This window comes from Podarcis vaucheri (genome assembly GCF_965113315.1).
Source record: "Podarcis vaucheri genome assembly, chromosome: 14".
Lineage (NCBI taxonomy): Eukaryota > Metazoa > Chordata > Lepidosauria > Squamata > Lacertidae > Podarcis > Podarcis vaucheri.
In genome coordinates this window covers 1,256,829-1,276,579 of record NC_138752.1, presented here as the reverse complement: position 1 = coordinate 1,276,579, position 19,751 = coordinate 1,256,829, and the positions used below count along the sequence as shown (strand labels likewise).

At 44.5% G+C, this 19,751-nt stretch overlaps 1 protein-coding gene across 2 annotated transcripts; it reads left to right on the top strand.

Annotated features, from left to right (window-relative positions):
* Positions 1-19,652, top strand: DNAJA4 (DnaJ heat shock protein family (Hsp40) member A4). Of its 2 annotated transcripts, XM_082198084.1 has the most exons (9): positions 1-196; positions 2,227-2,409; positions 8,108-8,248; positions 9,034-9,214; positions 10,571-10,675; positions 12,716-12,943; positions 14,068-14,298; positions 15,373-15,473; positions 19,094-19,652. In XM_082198084.1, the coding sequence occupies exons 2-9, from the start codon at positions 2,251-2,253 to the stop codon at positions 19,307-19,309; spliced, it is 1,362 nt and encodes a 453-aa protein (XP_082054210.1). In that variant the 5' UTR covers positions 1-196; positions 2,227-2,250; the 3' UTR covers positions 19,310-19,652. The 2 variants fall into 2 exon arrangements, with proteins under 2 accessions (XP_082054210.1, XP_082054209.1); XM_082198083.1 differs by lacking the exons at positions 1-196; positions 2,227-2,409 and adding an exon at positions 5,897-6,045.
* Positions 19,653-19,751: the final 99 nt, after the last annotated feature.

Sequence of the window (19,751 nt, the reverse complement as noted above, 5' to 3'; positions counted from 1 at the left end):
AGTTGGCCAGAGGAAAGGCTGCTGGTGGTATTGTTCAGTGGTCTCTGAAAGGACGGGATGTTTCTAAGCTCTCTGTTGTTTTTGTTTTTCTCAAGCAGATCTTCCGTTGTTTACACAGCTGAATCTCCCATCTGCACATTTGGACAAGATGTCTTCAAGCATCACATTTGTTAGATGAATTCTTATGTAAATACAGGTATGTCCTGTCTTGGGCACCTCTTCAACAAAAGATTACAGCTCACAACTGTTATAATAATAATAATTCAGTCCATAGGAGCCACCTCCTAAGCACTGAGGGGGCTGGGCTAGATGACCCTCGGGTGGCCCTCCCAACTCTATACAGTCCTACAATTCTGTGGCAGGAGATCCACAGCCACTTCACACAATGCCCACTCCCAATTTTCATCGGAGAGACATGTGTCTCTCAGTACCCCCCTACCTGCCACACTTCCCCCACCCCACTTAAGCTGAGGGAATTCCTGCCCAGAGAAGCTCCCAGGTGAGGCAACGGTGGTACTTTCTCGTCTAAGACAGTGGCTGTAGCAGTTGCAATTTCTTTAGCCTCCTCGGCTGTCTTTCGTGTCAAAGTGGATTCCTGCAATAATTTCTGAATATTTTCTGTGTTAGTATTTACTTTCTGTCCCAAATTGTTAATACTTATGGTATTTTGATCTATTTTGCCCGATGCCTCGGCTACTTGTTTACTTATTCTTTCCAAAGATTCATTTATTTTTCCTAGTGCCTGAGCCAGGGCATCGTCAGTGGCCATACCTTTGGGTTTTAGTTGTGCCGATGTGGTTACTGTTGGTAAACCAGAAGGGCCAGGTGTCGAAGCCCTTCTTTGCAGCCCACCATCTGTGCGAAGTACTTTGCCAGACCTCGTTGCTTGTAACAAATCTATCTTCTCTTTCCCATCTGCCATATCCTTCTAGATATGGCCCAAGGTCGATCTCACGCTCGAAGTCAACGTTGTTTTGAAATGGAAAATCCCCTTAGCCCAGCTACAATTGCAACAGTTTCAAACTTCCTCTAGGGGGACACAGTAACAATCAGAAATGTCTTTAAAGTAATTAACTCCTCCCTTTCGCCCCCCAGTTGATCTAAAAGACAACAGTTTCTATCTCAGTTATATCCAGTCAGCAACATTGTATCTTAGTTGTATCTCAAATGCAGAGTTAACTGTCAAAATCAAAAGCAGTGTGATTCTCAATACGGCTTTCTTACTGTCACTGGGAACCATTCCAGGGTTTTGAGCGGTGGATTTTTGCTCCTCTTCCTCTATTTTGCAGGGAAATAATGTTCCAATCTTCTCCCCCCTCCTCCCCTGCTTTTAAAGGGGGAAAAACACTATCTTGATGCTCAAAATTATTGTCCTTTTCCAACGTCTTTTAAAGCTTCCGCTTTCAAGTTCATTGCTTTACTCCATTTACAAGAACGGGAGGCAGACTTCCTGTTTATACCTCTCCGCTTCGGTGCCAAATTGATCATAAAATTTGTAAAGTTCCTTTAGTTCCGAAGTTAGCCTACTCATGGATCGTTGTTTCACAGCCAAATTGTCCCAGGAAAAAGGCAGCGCTCTCCGGTAACACAGAAGAAGCAGATGACTCACAGCACCGCTCCAGAGCCCGTTACTGGGCTCCTTTGCCGATTGGGGGGGCGCAAACGGTGCCCGCCAAGTCCCACGGTCACAGGCTTCACCCGCCTGTGATTTATAAAGGGTCCCCGCTGCGCCGTAGCGCTAAAGACCCGATTTCTGCAGAGCCGGTTCCCTCCTAGTTAGAGGGAATCCGCCATTACCAATGATGCCACCCCAGAAGTCCTACTTCTGAGAAAACTTTAGGCCTGAAATCCTACACCCACTACCCCAAGGGTATGTACAACTGACCTCCATGGGAAACATGCATAATTTTGCTTTAAGATTGCAAAGAACGATGCACTTATTTGACAGTGAAGATCCAAGTTTGTGTAATGTTAGCTATGAATCTGTGTCCTAAAGTGCAAGGTTGTTGTTTTTGTTTCCACAAATTGTCAGCAGGAATAGTGGTGCTGATCCAGATTGGGACCCTGATGTGGAGGATGGGGTTTTTAAGTGTTTTTTTTTTTAAAGGTTTATGTGTACTGTGTTCCCAAAATGGATCATGGGCAAGACACACTTGCAATTTGCATTTGGGGAATAGGTACTTTCATATCTCATCATTTCTGAATGTTTTTCCCATTCTACTTCAGCATATCTAAACAAAGGAACCTAAAATGGAGCCTAAAGAGGACAAAAAACCCAACGGGCAGCCCTCGGAGGAGAAGAAGGCTAATGGGCAGCCAGCAGAGGACAAGGCATCCAGTGCCAATTCTGCAGAGAAGCAGCAAGTGGATGGACAAGCAACCGAGGACAAACAAGCTGATGGAAATGCAGTAAGACAACCTCCTTATATTCCATGCATATTCCTTCCTTTAAATCAAAGTTATCCAAGATACTATTTTATAACATGTCAGCACACTTTCAGAAAACTACTTCTAAACTGCCAGGTCATTCTAGCACAAAGCTCTCTAGATGTTTGATATGAATTGCATTTCACTCCCTCGTGGAAGCCTTTCCTAAATTTCAGATCTGTGCATTCTTGCTCTCTGCTTACTGGGCCAGTTTGAACGGACCTCTCTGCCAAGACATGCTGCCTGTCATCCCGGCACATGGATCCTATCTCCAAGCTCACCACTGGAGAGCCCTGTGCAGATGTAATGGCAGGAATGCAATGTGGCTCTGAGATGGCTTCATCGCTGCAAGCATTTCTTTGGACTAAACAGAACCATCTCCCCTCTCCTACTCCCTCCCATGCACTGTTTTGGGGGTTCTCTTGACCCCCCCAAGCAGGCCTGGGGAAGACACATGGGACACATGGGAAGGGGGCAGGAGAGTTGCACCAGCAGCAGTCCTTGTGCTGGCTTCCACTAGCAGAACAATGTACCCCAGTAGGTTGTATCCAGCAAAGTGTTACTCAGAGTAGACCCATTGAAATCAATGTACCTGAATAATTTTAAATTTAGTTTACATTCTTCCCAAAGGAGCCTACAGTGGCAATTTTGAAATTAGTCATATTCATTGATTTCAAGGGGTCTGCTCGGAGTACGACTGACTTTGGAGACATCCCAATATTTCTGAAGGATTTGCACACATAACATTCAGTCAGCCTCCCCCCCTCAACACACCACTAACGCCCTGCAGATATTTTGAGTACAACCCCCATTTATTTATTTTAACTATTAAATTCATATACTGCTCATCCAAAGATCACAGGGCAGATTACAACATAAAACAAAAATTAAAAACTGTTGTTGTTGGCATCCGTCTGTCTCGGGAGACAACGGAGGACTGCATTTTCAGAGCTAAAGTCAAACCAATGGAGAGTTACAGTGCCTGCTGTGGCTATAGCAGGAGGAGACAGGTTTTGTTGCAGCTGGGGAAGAGGAAGGCTGCTGCAGATGCACCTTGGCACTTCTTCTCCTCTCTGCACTCCTCCCAGCGCTCCTTCCTCCTCTAGTCCCTGCTGTGGATGCATGCGCAGCCTGACCGATTGTCTCCAGGCACTGCGATTCAATCACAACAAAAAAGCAATTCCCCTCCCTGCAAACACATCTTAAAGGCTGTAGATGGTTTAATCAGCCATCAGCTCCAGCTGTTGTCCCAAAACATCTGGAGGGCACCAAGTTGAGGAAGGCTCGTCCTAACAATGCAATTTGTTTCCAAATTGTGTGTCATAGAATCATAGAGCTGGAAGAGACCACAAGGGCCATCGAGTCCAACCCCCTGCCAAGCAGGAAACACCTTCAGAGCACTCCTGACATATGGTTGTCAAGCCTCCGCTTAATGTTTAGGTGGAATCTTCTTTCTTGTAGTTTGGATCCATTGCTCCATGTCCGCTTCTCTGGAGCAGCAGAAAACAACCACAAGAAACATTAGGAAGAACTTCCTGACAGTAAGAGCTGTTCGACAGTGGAATTTGCTGCCAAGGAGTGTGGTGGAGTCTCCTTCTTGGGAGGTCTTTAAGCAGAGGCTTGACATCCATATGTCAGGAGTGCTCTGATGGTGTTTCCTGCTTGGCAGGGGGTTGGACTCGATGGCCCTTGTGGTCTCTTCCAACTCTAGGATTCTATGAGATATCCAACAAAATATTGGATATATCAATATATCCAATATAGAGAACAAATGTTTAATACATTTTAAAATATGAATGTTTGCTTGGAATTGCATCTCATGGAGCTCAATGGAGTTGACTCTCATCTCGAATTTTGTTTTAATTTGCTTATTTATTATGTTTGCATCTGACCCTTTCTCCAAGGAGCTCCGGGTGGCCTAAATGGTACCCCCTTCCCAATTTTACCTTCACAACCACAGGGCTGTGAGGTAGATTAAGCTGAGAGGCAGAGAGTGACCCAAGCTCTCCAAGCAAGTATCACAGCCAAGTGGGGATTGGAATTCGGTTTTATCCACCCCTTGTTATCCGTGCAATTCTATATCTCACCTATGTGGGGTGGTGAGAGTGTCAGGTGAGGACCTGGGAGAAACCCCCCCCCCCAGCTATGGGTGACCTTGGGCTGCTTCTCAGCCTAGCGTCCCTCGCAGGGTTCTTGTGGGGATTAAATGAGGAGGGGAGGACCATGGACTCCACCTGGAGCTCCATGGAGAAAAAAGGGGCAAGATAAATGCATTAAAATAAACCAACCAGCAATTTTTTTGGCCTGGCTTTCCAGATCCATATGGTAGTGTAGCCTTTTTAGCTTCGGGTGAGAAGAGCTTTGCGCCCGGGACGGGGAAATGGGAGCCAACAGACACTCAAGGAATAGTTTCAGAGAAAAAGCTTTATTTCTACCATCCGGGCTGGTAGAAGGAGCAAGTGTGATAGATTCACAAAGCAAGCACGAGTTCACAGCCATTTGCACAGAGCATATATTCCCCTTCAGTTCCCTCCCCTTTCTCCTCCTCCTCCGGAGTCCTGCCCCATGTTGAGTTTCCTGAGCATGAACAGAAAGTTCCTGTCTTGGGACTCTTTTGGACTCTTGGCGCCCTTCCCAGGAAAAGGGGACGAGAAGCCTTGCGTTCAGCGTGTCCAAGATATGTTTCTTTTCTCTTGCTCTATTGGCACAGAAAGAAAAGTTGCAAGTTGAATGTACTTTTTGGCACCTGTCCTCACCTCCTTCAGTAGGGGGGTGGGGGTGGGGTGACAGCTTTAGCAAGCGAGTGGGATGATTACATCTTCTGATGTAATTATGACACCAGGTGATTGACACCTGCCAGGGGTTGCAGGTCAACCACGTGAGCCTAGGTCCTAGCTTGCAAGCAGCTATGCCTTGGGCCATAACAGGAGACTAATACATTTAATAAATAAACGGTAAGAAATAAGCGGGGCAGTCTCCTGCCCGGAGCCCCGCCGGGCAGGTTCCCTCTCCAGCCAGTCCCACGCGGGAGGCCCCGGCGCTTCAGCTCCTCCGAGAGGAATCACGGCTTGGTGGGGTCGGAAGGGACCCCGCGGGGGAGGCGGAAAGAGAAGGACGAAGCGCAAGGCAGCTGTGCAAAACAGGAACTCGTTAGAGCAGCGCCGCCGCCGCCGCCGCCGTCCTCCTGGGCGGAGACTGCGCACTGGGGCGCCCAGAAGCGCCGCTCGCGAAGCAACGAGAAAGCGGCAGAATCCGGGAGGCGCTCGGCCGCCGGCTGCCATATAAGGCAAGAGGCGGGGCCTCATGCTCCGCCCTCCTCGCGCACGGCGCCGGCCCGATTGCGGCAGCCGTCGCTTAGCAACTCCGCGCGGCCGAGGCGCCCTTTCCGTCCTCGTCTCCCCTCTGAATGGACGCGGAAGGGAGGGGGCGGAGCCTACGCCCTCCCGGCGCTCGCCGATTGGTCCCGCTAGGTTTGTCGAGGCTTTAGTCGTGACGTCGCGGCGGCGTCGTTCCAGAAAGTTCGCGGCGGCGGCGCCTATAAAAGGCTCTCGGTCGAGGCGCCGCTCGCCGGGTCGGAGCGCGCGAGGGAGACGCGAGCGAAGCGCCGGCGAGGCTGAGGTGCGGGCGCGGGATGAAAGGGCGGGCGGAGGGCGGGCCGAGGCCGGCGCGGCTCCCGAGGAAGGACTCAGAGCTGCAGGCGCAGCAGTGGGACTGGGGGTGGGCTGGATGATCCCTGGGGGCCCCTTCCGCGCCCTCGGCGGCGCCCTGCTCTGCCTCGCCCCCTGCCTCCTCAGGCGTCGCTCTGGCTGGCAACGGAGAGGGGGGGACGGGGACGGGGACGGGTCGCGCGAGGCAGTGGTTTGCGCTGGGGATGCCAATAGGCGCAAACACTGTTTTTCGTAGTGAAGAGGATTATAAAAATACAGATGAACGAAGAAGCGAGAATTGCATCAAGTAGAGCTTGCTATTGGTACAATACGATCATTTCTAATATGCATTTTGGAAATGTTGGGGGAACATAGTGTTTCCGTTGTGTTTTTGAGGGTTCAGAGGGTTTTCTGTAAGTTGCCTTGTAGTAGTTAAGGCAAACGCTGTGCGCGGTGGGGGGGGGGGGTCCACGCTGTTACCCTCGCGTGGCGGCACTGGGGTTAAAAGAGGACACCCGGAGCCGCCTTGGTATTGCCTTGCATTTACATCAGAGAGATATATATATATTTGACAACCCAGTGAGCTAGATCAGTACTAATGTGACAAATGGGGACTGAGGAAGAACGAACTGGTGGCTATAGGGATAGTCAAACTGGAGACCTTCAGTTTTTATCTCCCATCTCTAGGAGATGGAGAACAAGCGTGGCCCATGTCTAATGTTCAAGAGTGCTTCATTTTTTTACCATGTCATAATTTATTTTAGCTTATGGCCTTGCAGTTCTCTGTGCAAGCTAGGCCAGCATTGTCGTCCCCATTTGCGGGTTGAGCGAAGTGGCTGAAGCCAAGTGTCTCATCTAAGGCCTTCTAGAAAACTCCAGGCTGAGATCTGAGACATGATCTGAAGAAGCTGCCTTGCAGCAAGTCAGCCCATGGGCCATCTAGGGCAGCACATTGACTGGCATCAGTTTTCCAGGGTTTCAGACGGCAGTCTTTCCATAACACCAGCTGGAGATGTCCAGGGTTGGAGAATTAAGGACTCTGCAGGCAAAAACAAGTGCTCTGTCGTTGAGCTAAAGGCCTCAGTGTCTTAGATACTAGAATACTCTTTAAAAAAGGAGAGCAGCAAACTGATTTTGTCATTTTTAAGTAGTTTCTGTGTCTAGTGGTGTGGGCCTTCTGTTGGATTTTTTCTGCTCTAAGTTGATGGGAATTTGTTTTTCCATAGTTATTTAACCTATAAACAAAACTTTAAAAATCTGTGCTGTGTTGCTATTATGTTCTCTTATCAGTGTTTGAAAAAAATAATCCAGTTCCCTCAAGTAGATGAAATGAAATAATGCATTAGATGAAGATGCCGAAATATTTTTAATGTGACTGAAAACAGCATGCAAAATGCATAGTTGCATATCAACAGCCAATAACCCTGTCAGTGGACTTCCCCTTCTCTGTTCCCCCACCACCCTCAAACCTGTTACAGAGGTTCTCCCACCATCCTAAGCAGAGTTTGGGGGGCTGCAGGGAGGAGGAGTGGAAGGGTGAATCCTGTTGTACCAGAGGATATCTGTTCTGATAATTGAAGAAAGTAAGGACTGTCTGGGGCAATTTTTGTGCTTGTTTAATGTGTTCATTCAATTGTGTTCATTTTGGATTAATTTGTTAAAGTATACATTTACATAATACAGTAGTTCTGAAGAAAGCATGTTTTGTGTTTAGACAATGAAATGTATGTAGAAAATAATGAAGCATTGACTTTGTGTGTAAGGAAAGAGCATACCTCTTCTAAAATGGTTCTTGCCATTTGTATTTTTACAAGTTCTTCTGTCTTAAACCCCAGCTTAAAAAGGGAACATTTGATTAATTGGCAGTATCCAGTTCTGGTTTTTACCATATACAAAGCTTTCTTAGTGCCTTCAAACATATTTGATGACAACCTGCATTCCAGGATGGGAAATTCTTTAGCAAAATGAGGGAAATTTGATGAAGAAAAACCTGAGTGCTGTTTTCATTCCTTCTGTTTCTTTCATCCTCTCAGGCTGCTGCCATGGTGAAGGAAACTGGCTACTATGATACGCTGGGGGTGAAGCCAAGTGCCACCTCGGATGAGATCAAGCGGGCCTACCGCAAATTAGCCCTGAAGTTCCATCCGGACAAGAATCCCAGCGAGGGCGAGCGGGTATGGACTTCTGTTGGAGAGGGTGAAGGGGGGGGGGTCTTAGGAGGGCAACTGCAGGTGGGCCCGTTGAGACACCAGCTGGGAGGCACATGTTTTATTTTTTAGTTCATGAAAGCAAGTGGCTGGTCTTTTGCAGAAGGAAGTAAACCACTGTGCTTAGTTATTGTAGTGGGAATGACCAGCATTTCACACTTAGTAGTCCTAAAACGAAGACAGGAGTGCCTGACGTGCTCTGGTCCATGGGGTCACAAAGAGTCGGGCACAACTAAACGACTAAACAACAGTCCTAAAACAGATACTCTATGCACAGGAGTACAGTGGGTGTCCATACAGAGTATACACACACACACACACACACACACACACACTCTGTATTCCGGAGATCCTTGCAATATAGATTACATTTTATCCATCAAAATGATTGGCATTTTGCTAGTAATTTCTTGGGTTCCATCTGAACCCAGGGATGGGAAGTCTTGCAGGCAATAGAGCATTTTCCTCAGTGAGTAATGCTGTATATCTGTTTTATTTTCCGTGGCTGATTGATATATTATATTATATTGATATAATTTCCTTTACAGCCTTTATTTTGGCCTGGCTTTTTCTTATATTAACCACTGCAGGGGGGAAAATACTCTAAAATAGGTGGACGACTGCTTTTGCTGGGTATATATTTACTGAATAGTCTCTTGATGGATGTTCAGGAGTTTTCTTAATCACTTGAATGAAACTTAACTATTGTTGTCTGCTAGCCAGCTATTGAGAGGGTCTCTTTCTCTTCTTAGTTTAAACTCATATCCCAGGCTTATGAAGTTCTGTCAGACCCAAAGAAAAGAGACCTCTATGACCAGGGTGGGGAGCAAGCTATTAAAGAAGGAGGCCTAAGTGGCGGCAATTTCTCTTCACCCATGGACATCTTTGACATGTTCTTTGGTGGTGGAGGCAGAATGAATAGAGAAAGAAGAGGTATGCATGTGTGTTTTAAATACTGCATCAGTTAAATTCTAGTGTGTGAGACCAAAATGTAGAATGCTACTGTAGTATTGTGTCCAAAGCGTAAAATACTTACACTGGTGCCTTGGTTCTTGAATGTAATCCGTTCTGGAAGTCTGTTCAACTTCCGAAACATTCGAAAACCAAGGCTTTGCTTCTGATTGGCGTGGGTGCCCTGAAAACAATAGCTGACAGCCGCATCTGATGTTCGGCTTCTGAAAAAGAGTTCAAAAACCAGAACACTTACTTCCGGGTTTTCGGCGTTTGGGAGCTGAAATGTTTGAGTACCTAGGAGTTGGAGAACCAAGGTTCCACTGTAGTTACCAATGGGAACTGCAACTGAAGGTTTCATTCATGAGGCAGCTCTCTTGGCCTTACTGTAAGGCAAAGCTACTATTATTAAGGATTGACTTTTGTTGGCCCTGTTGCACCTGTTTTTTCCATTCTGGGAATATGGCAACAATATCTTACTTAGCATTACTGCTGAAAAGGCAGTGTGGTTTATCTGAAGCACTGTAACTTGAGGTTATCTTTGGAAATGCTTAGATTCAGGTGATAGACCTCAGAACCAAATAATTTGGGGGGTGGGGTTGAACAAAAAATATATATGCAAAATTCAAGCCTGGATAGTTTAATCAGTTCTTTGGTTTCATATCCAGGAAACATACTAATTTTGAGAGTTTCCCCTTGGTTTTTTTTGGGGGGGGGGGAGGGTTTGTTCTGCACTTAGAATAGTGTTTAGAATTTGAGGGCTATAACTATTAATACAAATGCATTTGAAAACTGGTTGGTTTAGGGATACATATTTCAGCACTGCCCAGTAGTGTCTAAACAAGGAAGTGGATAGAGGTAAGTTGTCCAGAGGACCAAGTTTATTCTGGTCAATAGCCTCTGCTCAACCTTCCCAAGTACAGTTTTTTAAATTATATCTTGCCATGGTTGCTGGCAGCCCTGGCTGTTTTTTTCAAGAAAATTGCCTTTGAGAGGGAGGAACTGCCATGGCCTTCTTCTTTGTCTAGGATGCATATATGATAAAGCCAGATGAGGGGAATTTCATCTTGGTTTTGTCCATGTGTGGCATTACAGATAAGTTAAAAAGGAAAAAAAATTAAGTAGCTATATAGGAAGCTAACTTTACAAAATTCTGAAAAGCTAAGCCGTATTGCAGAAACAGAGCTGTTGTGTTCCAGAAGCAGTTTCCTCTTAGTAAAAGGTACACATTCCATTCTGGAGGATTGTTAGGCTTGCAGGGAGGTAGGATAAAAAGCTTAAAATGAACATTGGAAATGGGGATCTTGTGTTAAGCATCTGACCTTCATTTTCATTAAGGAAAGAACGTTGTCCATCAGTTGAGTATATCCCTTGAAGACTTGTACAATGGAGCCACAAGAAAGCTGGCGCTTCAGAAGAATGTAATTTGTGATAAGTGCAAAGGTAATGACTCAGTGAACTTGAATATAGAAGTTGGGCTGTGCCCAAAACGTGTTCTAAAGGCCACTCCTGTAACCTCAAGTGAAAATGCTGAACATTATATGCAGGGATATTTGAAGGCACCAGCTGCCTTGAATACATTAAAGTCAGACACAGAATCATTTTGTGGGTGTGATTACTCAGGAAGTACTTGCGGTGCTCACCAAACCATTCTTAAATCTAAAATCAAGAATGTGCCATTACGTTCTTTCAAATTCACAAACCTTTATTGACGTTTACACAAGATTCCAGTATGGTTCAGTACAATAAAATTACTCATCAGAAACCTGCATCTAACACTTGAGTTAACATTGTACAGTGGTACCTCAGGTTAAGTACCGAATTTTTCGCTCTATAGGACACATTTTTCCCCCTCCAAAAATGAAGGGGAAATGTGTGTGCGTCCTATGGAGCGAATGCAGGGGGGAGGCAGGCAGGAAAAGCCCCCAAAAGCCGCACACAAGCTCCGCGCGGCTCTTGCGGACTTTTTCTCAGGAGGGACAAGGGACTGATGTGGCCAGTCACTCCCTTCTCCCTCCTTGTAGAAAAGCCCAAAGGAGCAGCGCGCTCCTTAAAGGGTGCGCAGCTCCCGTGGGCTTTTGCGGGAGGTGGGGTATTGCCATAGCCGCGCACCACCTCACCAGCCGGGAGGGGCGCTGGGCAGAGAGGGGGAGATTTTTTTCTTGTTCTCCCCCCTCTAAAACAAGGTGCGTCCTATGGTCAGGTGTGTCCTATAGAGCAAAAAATACAGTACTTAATTTGTTTCAGAGGTCTGTTCTTAACCCGAAACTGTTCTTAACCTGAAGCACCACTTTAGCTAATGGGGCCTCCTGCTACCGCTGCGCCACCAGAGCACAATTTCTGTTCTCATCCTGAAGTAAAGTTCTTAACCTGAGGTACTATTTCTGGGTTAGTGGAGTCTGTAACCTGAAGCGTATGTAACCCAAGGTACCACTATATAAGCATTCACGAGTCCTCATTGCATGGTGCCGAAACCTGGCTACTATCTCCATCTTATCCCCATCCTGAGTAAACATAAAGAAGGCTACATTAAATCCATGTGAATACCACTCCCTACTAACAACCAACCGATTATGCACAGCGGATTCTATTTGTCTATGCACAGAGGCATAGTCTTTCTACAAGTGGTATTTTCTAGAATTTCCCTTTTCTTGACCTTAAAGGAGCATTTGACTCTATCTCTAGAAATCACTTTTGGGACAAACTTCTGAGGATGGGAATGGAGAAAAATATACTTTACCTAATTAGGAAGCTTGTATTCTTCTACAAGCTGCCAAGTTAAATTCACTCCCCAAGGGAACTTAAGATCCAAAATCTCAATCCACAAAGGGGTGAAACGGGAAACTTTCTGTTTCAGACATATTTGCCTCTGAAACGGGCAAACGGCTAATTTTCTTAACAGCAAACATTCTTTTTAATGACAAAACAAGAATGATTGCTATCAAAAAAAATGAGTCCATAGGAAAAGTGGCCATGATCCTCTTTAAAAAGGTGTTTATCTCTGGTCGATGATACAGGTCAGTTGTGGATTGATAAGTATATATCACATAAATTGTGAACTGATGGGATTCCAACTGATCTCCACTTCTCAAGGCTATTGTCAAATATTTGGCAGTCTTATGAAAAGTCATGAGAAGTGAACAGATTGTTCTGTTCAAAGAGTGCACTGGAAACTGTTGAGCAGCCTAGCAATGTTTGTGGACTTAATCAAATAGTTTCCTTGCTGTTGTCCAAACTGTACATAAATATGCTTAGACTTGTTCATTATTTTGAATAATTATGCCAGACCCAGGGAGACGCAGAGCTCAGAGGGAGTAATGTTTGACACTGAATTCGTAGATAAGATGTAGTCAAAGCCCTGTTTGCTTGGTACGAGAGCTATACACGGATGTTGAGATTGGTAATGAGAGCTTGGTGAGTTGCTGTCTGCCATCAGGGAGCTTTAGGAGTTACTGTGTGTGTGCTTATGTATTTCCTTCCAAGGCCTCGGTGGAAAGAAAGGTGCTGTGGAAAAGTGTCCTACATGCAAAGGAAGAGGAGTGCAGGTGCTTGTTCAGCAGATCGCACCTGGAATGGTGCAGCAAATCCAGACTGTTTGTCCAGACTGTAAAGGCCAAGGGGAACGAATAAATCCCAAAGACAGATGCACCACCTGCAATGGCAACAAGGTGGTTAGAGAGAAAAAAATAATAGAAATACACATTGACAAAGGTAAGGATTTCATCACACCCAACCTTCCCAGGCAGCTAGCTACCCAAATTGGCAGCTCACGAGGGAGTATCTCTTTGCTCATACCCAAAGCCTGGCCCTCCTGCACATGCCCACATTCATGGCAAGGCTTCACTGCCACAAGGCACTAAGGTATCCTAGTGATCTTTGAGGACTGGAATTTCATTGCTCAAGTAACTACATAGTGATGAAAGGAAGGCAGACACATAGGCATGCAATAATTTTTATCTTGCTGTTTGCCCCGTAGGGAACCCACAGCAGATTAAAATAAGTCATAAACAGTATCTCAAATATTAGATACTGGTAGGTAGCTGTGTTGGTCTGCCGTAGTTTAAAAAAACAAACAAAAATCCTTCCAGTAGCACCTTAGAGAACAACTAAGTTTGTTATGGGGATGAACTTTCGTGTATCTGAAGATAGCTGAAGTGTGCATGAACACGAAAGCTCATACTAATGGCAAACTTAGTTGGTCTCTAAGGTGCCTACTGGAAGGATTTTTTAAATTTTGTTTCAAATATTAGAGATACTTTCAAAATTGTCAGTTTTGGAATTTTGATCCTATACAGTATGTTTCAGTTGTTTCAGAAGGCAGTAGTAGAGTAGCATGGCACTAAGCGATGGATGGATTTCCCCTGTTCCTCCACATTTTGAAGCTTTGCTGTGCTTTGTTGCTTAAGTTACAACTTAACTAGGATAATTAATCCCAGTGTATATAGTTGGCTGCATTTAGAGTTAATTTGCAGCACACCCTCTTCCTCACACACATTTATAAACACACTGCAGAGTAAGCAGTCTTCATGCAATCATACTTAACATTGCATTGTGATTGTGCTAGGATTGTAGTGGTTTTTATCAATATTTATGATTTGTTATAAGGGAAAAGAAGCAAAAGGACAAGGCTGTTGAAACCCTTGGTCAGAAGAAGCATTCCTAATGCATCAGTTTTACTTTGGAAATAAGGCCACATAATTTGGAACTTTTGGAAGTATTCCTAACTTGCCATAGGCTAGAAGTTACAGGATATCCATTAATCAGGTTGCTGGCACTGTTTTGACAAATCTTCTGAATGTGATTTCTTTTATGTGTGTGTATGTGTTGCTTCATAGGTATGAAAGATGGTCAGAAAATAGTATTTCACGGAGAAGGTGACCAGGAACCTGATTTGGAGCCTGGAGATGTCATCATTGTGCTAGATCAGAAAGACCACCCAGTGTTTCAGAGAAGAGACAACGACTTAATTATGAAAATGAAAATTCAGCTCACGGAAGCCTTGTGTGGCTTCAAAAAGACAATTGATACCTTGGATGACAGAGTCCTTGTAATAACTTCCAAAGCAGGTAGGTGTTGCATCTACCTTGTTAAAGAAAAAAATGCTTAGCAAATGCTATTTAATTAGCAGCTTGCATGTTTCCATTAAGATACTGATTTTAATGAGTTTCTGCTGCAAACCAGTTTAGATCATCCACTGGAGCTGATGATTGGAGACAGAGGATGGACAAAAAGACGAACTGGTTTCCATGAGATGTGATGCCCACAAACTTAGATGGCTTTAAAAGGGTTTGTCTCTCAGAACCCATTGCAGGGAACAACAGTGGGAAAGGGCTATAGCTCCTCGTGTTCTGCTTTTTTTTGTGGTTTTTAAAAATAATTTTTATTAAGTTTACATTTTACCATGATCACAATCCATTAAATAATCTCATCACCAAAAATATTTCTCAAACTGAGCTTCGACTTGCCCCCATCCCACTCTCTGGCTTTCATAAATATTCAGTTACATCTTTGCATTTCTATAACCGCCTATTTACCTTCTTTCTATCTTAATAAAACTTTCCTTATTTATTGTAAACCAGCTCCAAATATTAGCATTACAAAATATTTTAACTCAAACCTACAAACATTTTCAGATGTTTACAGTGTTCTTTCATATATTGTATAAATATACTCCATTTTCTGCTTTTGAGCTTTCCAAATATATGATTGGCTGTGTGGAAGTAGAATGCTGAACCACGCTGAGCTTTTTAGCCCAAAGGGCCAAATTGTCTCCCCTACCCACCCATCTTGAGCAAAGTTGGACAGGAGAGCAGAGTCAATCACCTGTCAGGTACCCGATGTCACAATGACATCTTGCCCGTTTTTTGGTTTTTTTGTGTGTCCAGATTGTCAGAAGCCCTTTTCAAAACGTTATTCTCTACAGAGCTTTGAAAGGCTCAAAGCCTGCAACACACTTTGAGCTGAGACAGAACCTACCTAATTGGGCCAGTGGGCCTCAGGTTCCTCACCACCGAGATAGAGACCCTTGTCTGACCCAGTAGGGTTTCATGTATCATTTTGCTGTTGGGAACCTCTCTGCAAGGAAAAAGGGGTTTCGGAAAGCTAACAAACTTAACTGTGTGTAATCGCTATTCAAACAGGTGAAGTGATAAAGCATGGAGATGTCAAATGCATCATAAATGAGGGAATGCCAATTTACAAGTCACCATTGGAAAAAGGTTCCCTAATAATTCAGTTCTTGGTAAGTAAGTTAGTTGCTTTTAAACAGTTGTTTGAATCTATCTGCCTACAAGCTGGATGAAGTGCATTTCCAACTGAATGGGCAGTTGTAAAGTCAGCAACATGGGCTGTGCCCTGTAGGTGCCACACAAGCAGCAAAGCGTTCTTGAAACACACTGAACTGCAAGCTCATGAGGCACCTCAACTGTCCCTTCCTGCTTCCTGCTTCAGGGTTTGTGCACATGAAGCAGTAGATTTTTAAAAATGGAAGGGATGTGCCAAAATGTGGTGTTCCGAGGTGAGGTAGGGAGGTGCACAAAGGAATTCCCTCTCCAGCCATGTTATCTAAAAACTACTCATTGTTCAGTGTCAAATGAGCATCACCCTGTTTTCTTGTTTTAATGGCATCTGGGATCCTTTGAATAGCTTTTTAGCAAAGTTTTCACCTAGCTCTGCCACTTAATCTGCTCTTATTTTGGGATTGCTGGCTTGTTTTATATTGTAAGCTATTTTGAGAAAGCCAAGCTGTGTGTCATCTTGGTAGAAAGCAGCTGAGGGACAAAACGAGGGAGAGAGTGCTGGATTTTGTCTGACCCCTCCACACACCAGATTGCCTACCCTGCCACCTATGCAAGACAGTGGCAATAATTCCTGATGGTTGTTGTTGTTGTTGTTTAGTCGTTTAGTCGTGTCTGACTCTTCGTGACCCCATGGACCAGAGCACGCCAGGCACTTGTCCTCCACTGCCTCCCGCAGTTTGATCAAACTCATGCTGGTAGCTTCAAGAACACCATCCAACCATCTCATTCTCTGTCGTCCCCTTCTCCTTGTGCCCTCCATCTTTCCCAACATCAGGGTCTTTTCCAGGGAGTCTTCTCTTCTCATGAGGTGGCCAAAGTATTGGAGCCTCAGCTTCACGATCTGTCCTTCCAGTGAGCGCTCAGGGCTGATTTCCTTCAGAATGGAGAGGTTTGATCTTCTTGCAGTCCATGGGACTCTCAAGAGTCTTTTCCAACACCATAATTCAAAAGCATCAATTCTTCGGCGATCAGCCTTCTTTATGGTCCAGCTCTCACTTCCATACATCACCACTGGGAAAACCATGGCTTTTACTATACGGACCTTTGTTGGCAAGGTGATGTCTCTGCTTTTTAAGATGTTGTCTAGGTTTGCCATCGCCTTTCTCCCAAGGAGCAGGCGTCTTTTAATTTCATGACTGCTGTCACCATCTGCTCTGATCATGGAGCCCAAGAAAGTAAAATCTCTCACTGCCTCCATTTCTTCCCCTTCTATTTGCCAGGAGGTGATGGGCCCAGTGGCCATGATCTTCATTTTTTTGATGTTGAGCTTCAGACCATATTTTGCGCTCTCCTCTTTCACCCTCATTAAAAGGTTCTTTAATTCCTCTTCACTTTCTGCCATCAAGGTTGTGTCATCTGCATATCTGAGGTTGTTGATATTTCTTCCGGCAATCTTAATTCCGGCTTGGGATTCATCCAGCCCAGCCTTTCGCATGATGAATTCTGCATATAAGTTAAATAAGCAGGGAGACAATATACAGCCTTGCCGTACTCCTTTCCCAATTTGGAACCAATCAGTTGTTCCATATCCAGTTCTAACTGTAGCTTCTTGTCCCACATAGAGATTTCGCAGGAGACAGATGAGGTGATCAGGCACTCCCATTTCTTTAAGAACTTGCCATAGTTTGCTGTGGCTGACACAGTCAAAGGCTTTTGCATAGTCAATGAAGCAGAAGTACCGTAGATGTCTTTCTGGAACTCTCTAGCTTTCTCCGTAATCCAGCGCATGTTTGCAATTTGGTCTCTGGTTCCTCTGCCTCTTCTAAATCCAGCTTGCACTTCTGGGAGTTCTCGGTCCACATACTGCTTGAGCCTTCCTTGTAGAATTTTAAGCATAACCTTGCTAGCGTGTGAAATGAGTGCAATTGTGCGGTAGTTGGAGCATTCTTTGGCACTGCCTTTCTTTGGGATTGGGATGTAGACTGATCTTCTCCAATCCTCTGGCCACTGCTGAGTTTTCCAAACTTGCTGGCATATTGAGTGTAGCACCTTAACAGCATCATCTTTTAAAATTTTAAACAGTTCAGCTGGAATACCATCACTTCCACTGGCCTTGTTATTTGCAGTGCTTTCTAAGGCCCATTTGACTTCACTCTCCAGGATGTCTGGCTCAAGGTCAGCAACCACACTACCTGGGGTGTACGAGACATCCATATCTTTCTGGTATAATTCCTCTGTGTATTCTTGCCACCTCTTCTTGATGTCTTCTGCTTCAGTTAGGTCTTTACCACTTTTGTCCTTTATTATGGTAATCTTTGTGCGAAATGCTCCTTTCATATTTCCGATTTTCTTGAACAGATCTCTGGTTCTTCCCATTCTGTTGCTTTCCTCTATTTCTTTGCATTGCTCGTTTAAGAAGGCCTTCTTGTCTCTCCTTGCTATTCTTTGGAAATCTGCATTCAATTTCTTGTATCTTTCATTATCTCCCTCGCATTCTGCTTGCCTTCTCTCCCCCGCTATTTGTAAGGCCTCGTTGGACAGCCACTTTGCTTTCTTGCATTTCTTTTTCATTGGGATGGTTTTAGTTGCTGCCTCCTGTATAATGTTGCGAGCCTCCACCCATAGTTCTTCAGGCACTCTGTCCACCAAATCTAAATCCTTAAACCTGTTCCTCGCTTCCACTGTGTATTCATAAGGGATTTGGTTTAGATTGTATCTTACCTGTCCAGTGGTTTTTCCTACTTTCTTCAGTTTAAGCTTGAATTTTGCTATAAGAAGCTGATGATCTGAGCCACAGTCAGCTCCAGGTCTTGTTTTTGCAGACTGTATAGAGCTTCTGCATCTTTGGCTGCAGAGAATATAATCAATCTGATTTCGATGTTGCCCATCTGGGGATGTCCATGTGTAGAGTCGTCTCTTGTGTTGTTGGAAAAGCGTGTTTGTGATGACCAGCTTGTTCTCTTGGCAGAATTCTATTAGCCTTTGCCCTGCTTCATTTTGATCTCCAAGGCCAAACTTGCCAGTTGTTCCTTTTATCTCTTGATTCCCTACTTTAGCATTCCAATCCCCTATGAGAAGAACATCCTTCTTTGGTGTCACTTCTATAAGGTGTTGTAAGTCTTCATAGAATTGGTCAATTTCAGTTTCTTCAGCACCAGTAGTTGGTGCATAAACTTGGATTACTGTGATGTTAAAAGGTCTGCCTTGGATTCGTATCGAGATCATTCTATCATTTTTGAGACTGCATCCCAGTACAGCTTTCGCCACTCTTTTGTTGACTATGAGGGCCACTCCATTTCTTTTACGGGTTTCTTGCCCACAGTAGTAGATATGATAGTCATCCGAACTGAATTCGCCCATTCTCATCCATTTTAGCTCACTGATGCCCAGGATGTCAATATTTATTCTCGCCATCTCATTTTTGACCACATCCAACTTACCCAGGTTCATTGTTCTTACATTCCAGGTTCCTATGCAATATTTTTCTTTACAGCATTGGACTTTCCTTTCGCTTGTTAACAAAATCAGCCTTAAGGTATTTGCTTGTGTTCAAGGAGCTGCTGTTCCAAATGCAGGATGTGAGCTCCACACCAGTTACATTAATGCTGTCTTTTTATTATAGGTTGCATTCCCAGAGCATCAGTGGCTTTCCAAGGAACAGCTACCCTTGTTAGAAGCTCTGCTTCCTCCAAGAGAAGAAGTAATGATTTCAGAAGACATGGATCAAGTTGATCTTGTTGAATTTGATCCAAGAGAGCGAGCTTTCCGTAATCATGGGGAAGCCTATGAGGAGGATGACGAAGGTCCTAGAACTGGTGTGCAGTGTCAGACATCTTGAACTGGAGGTGTAACTGGACTGCTAGTGACAGATTCAAAAATTGGCTTTTGAAGCCACTTGTCATGTTCAGCACAGAGATGCTGAGTATCATTTTTGTAACTATATATTTAAGCGTTCATGCAAAAAAAAAAACCCCACACCAAAAAATCCCTCTGTAGCAAGACTTGAGTATACTGCAACTTGGTTGAATAAGCACTTCCAGTTTCTCTAAAAATCCCTAATGTAGAAATAATTTTCAGAACACTATTTACATAAAACAGCTATAGTTTCAGCTTAATGGGCTGTTCTCTAAACCTGTTTGCTGTAAAACTGAATTATTGCTTCAAATAAAACAGGACCATTCTGTGTGGTGTGAGGACTCTTAACCAAGATGGCAACTCTCTCACCCCATCTCATCCCTCTGGAATGGGAACTAAATGCTTTCTTGGCTTAGGGAGCTAGG

What these genes read in the sequence shown, in the direction of transcription:
- DNAJA4 (XM_082198084.1), top strand. Translation starts at nt 2,251, where the DNA reads ATGGAGCCTAAAGAGGACAAAAAACCCAACGGGCAGCCCTCGGAGGAG. An exon ending in AATGAATAGAGAAAGAAGAG is followed by an intron (nt 9,215 to 10,570) that starts GTATGCATGTGT and finishes ATTTTCATTAAG; the next exon opens with GAAAGAACGTTGTCCATCAG. An exon ending in AATTTGTGATAAGTGCAAAG is followed by an intron (nt 10,676 to 12,715) that starts GTAATGACTCAG and finishes TTTCCTTCCAAG; the next exon opens with GCCTCGGTGGAAAGAAAGGT.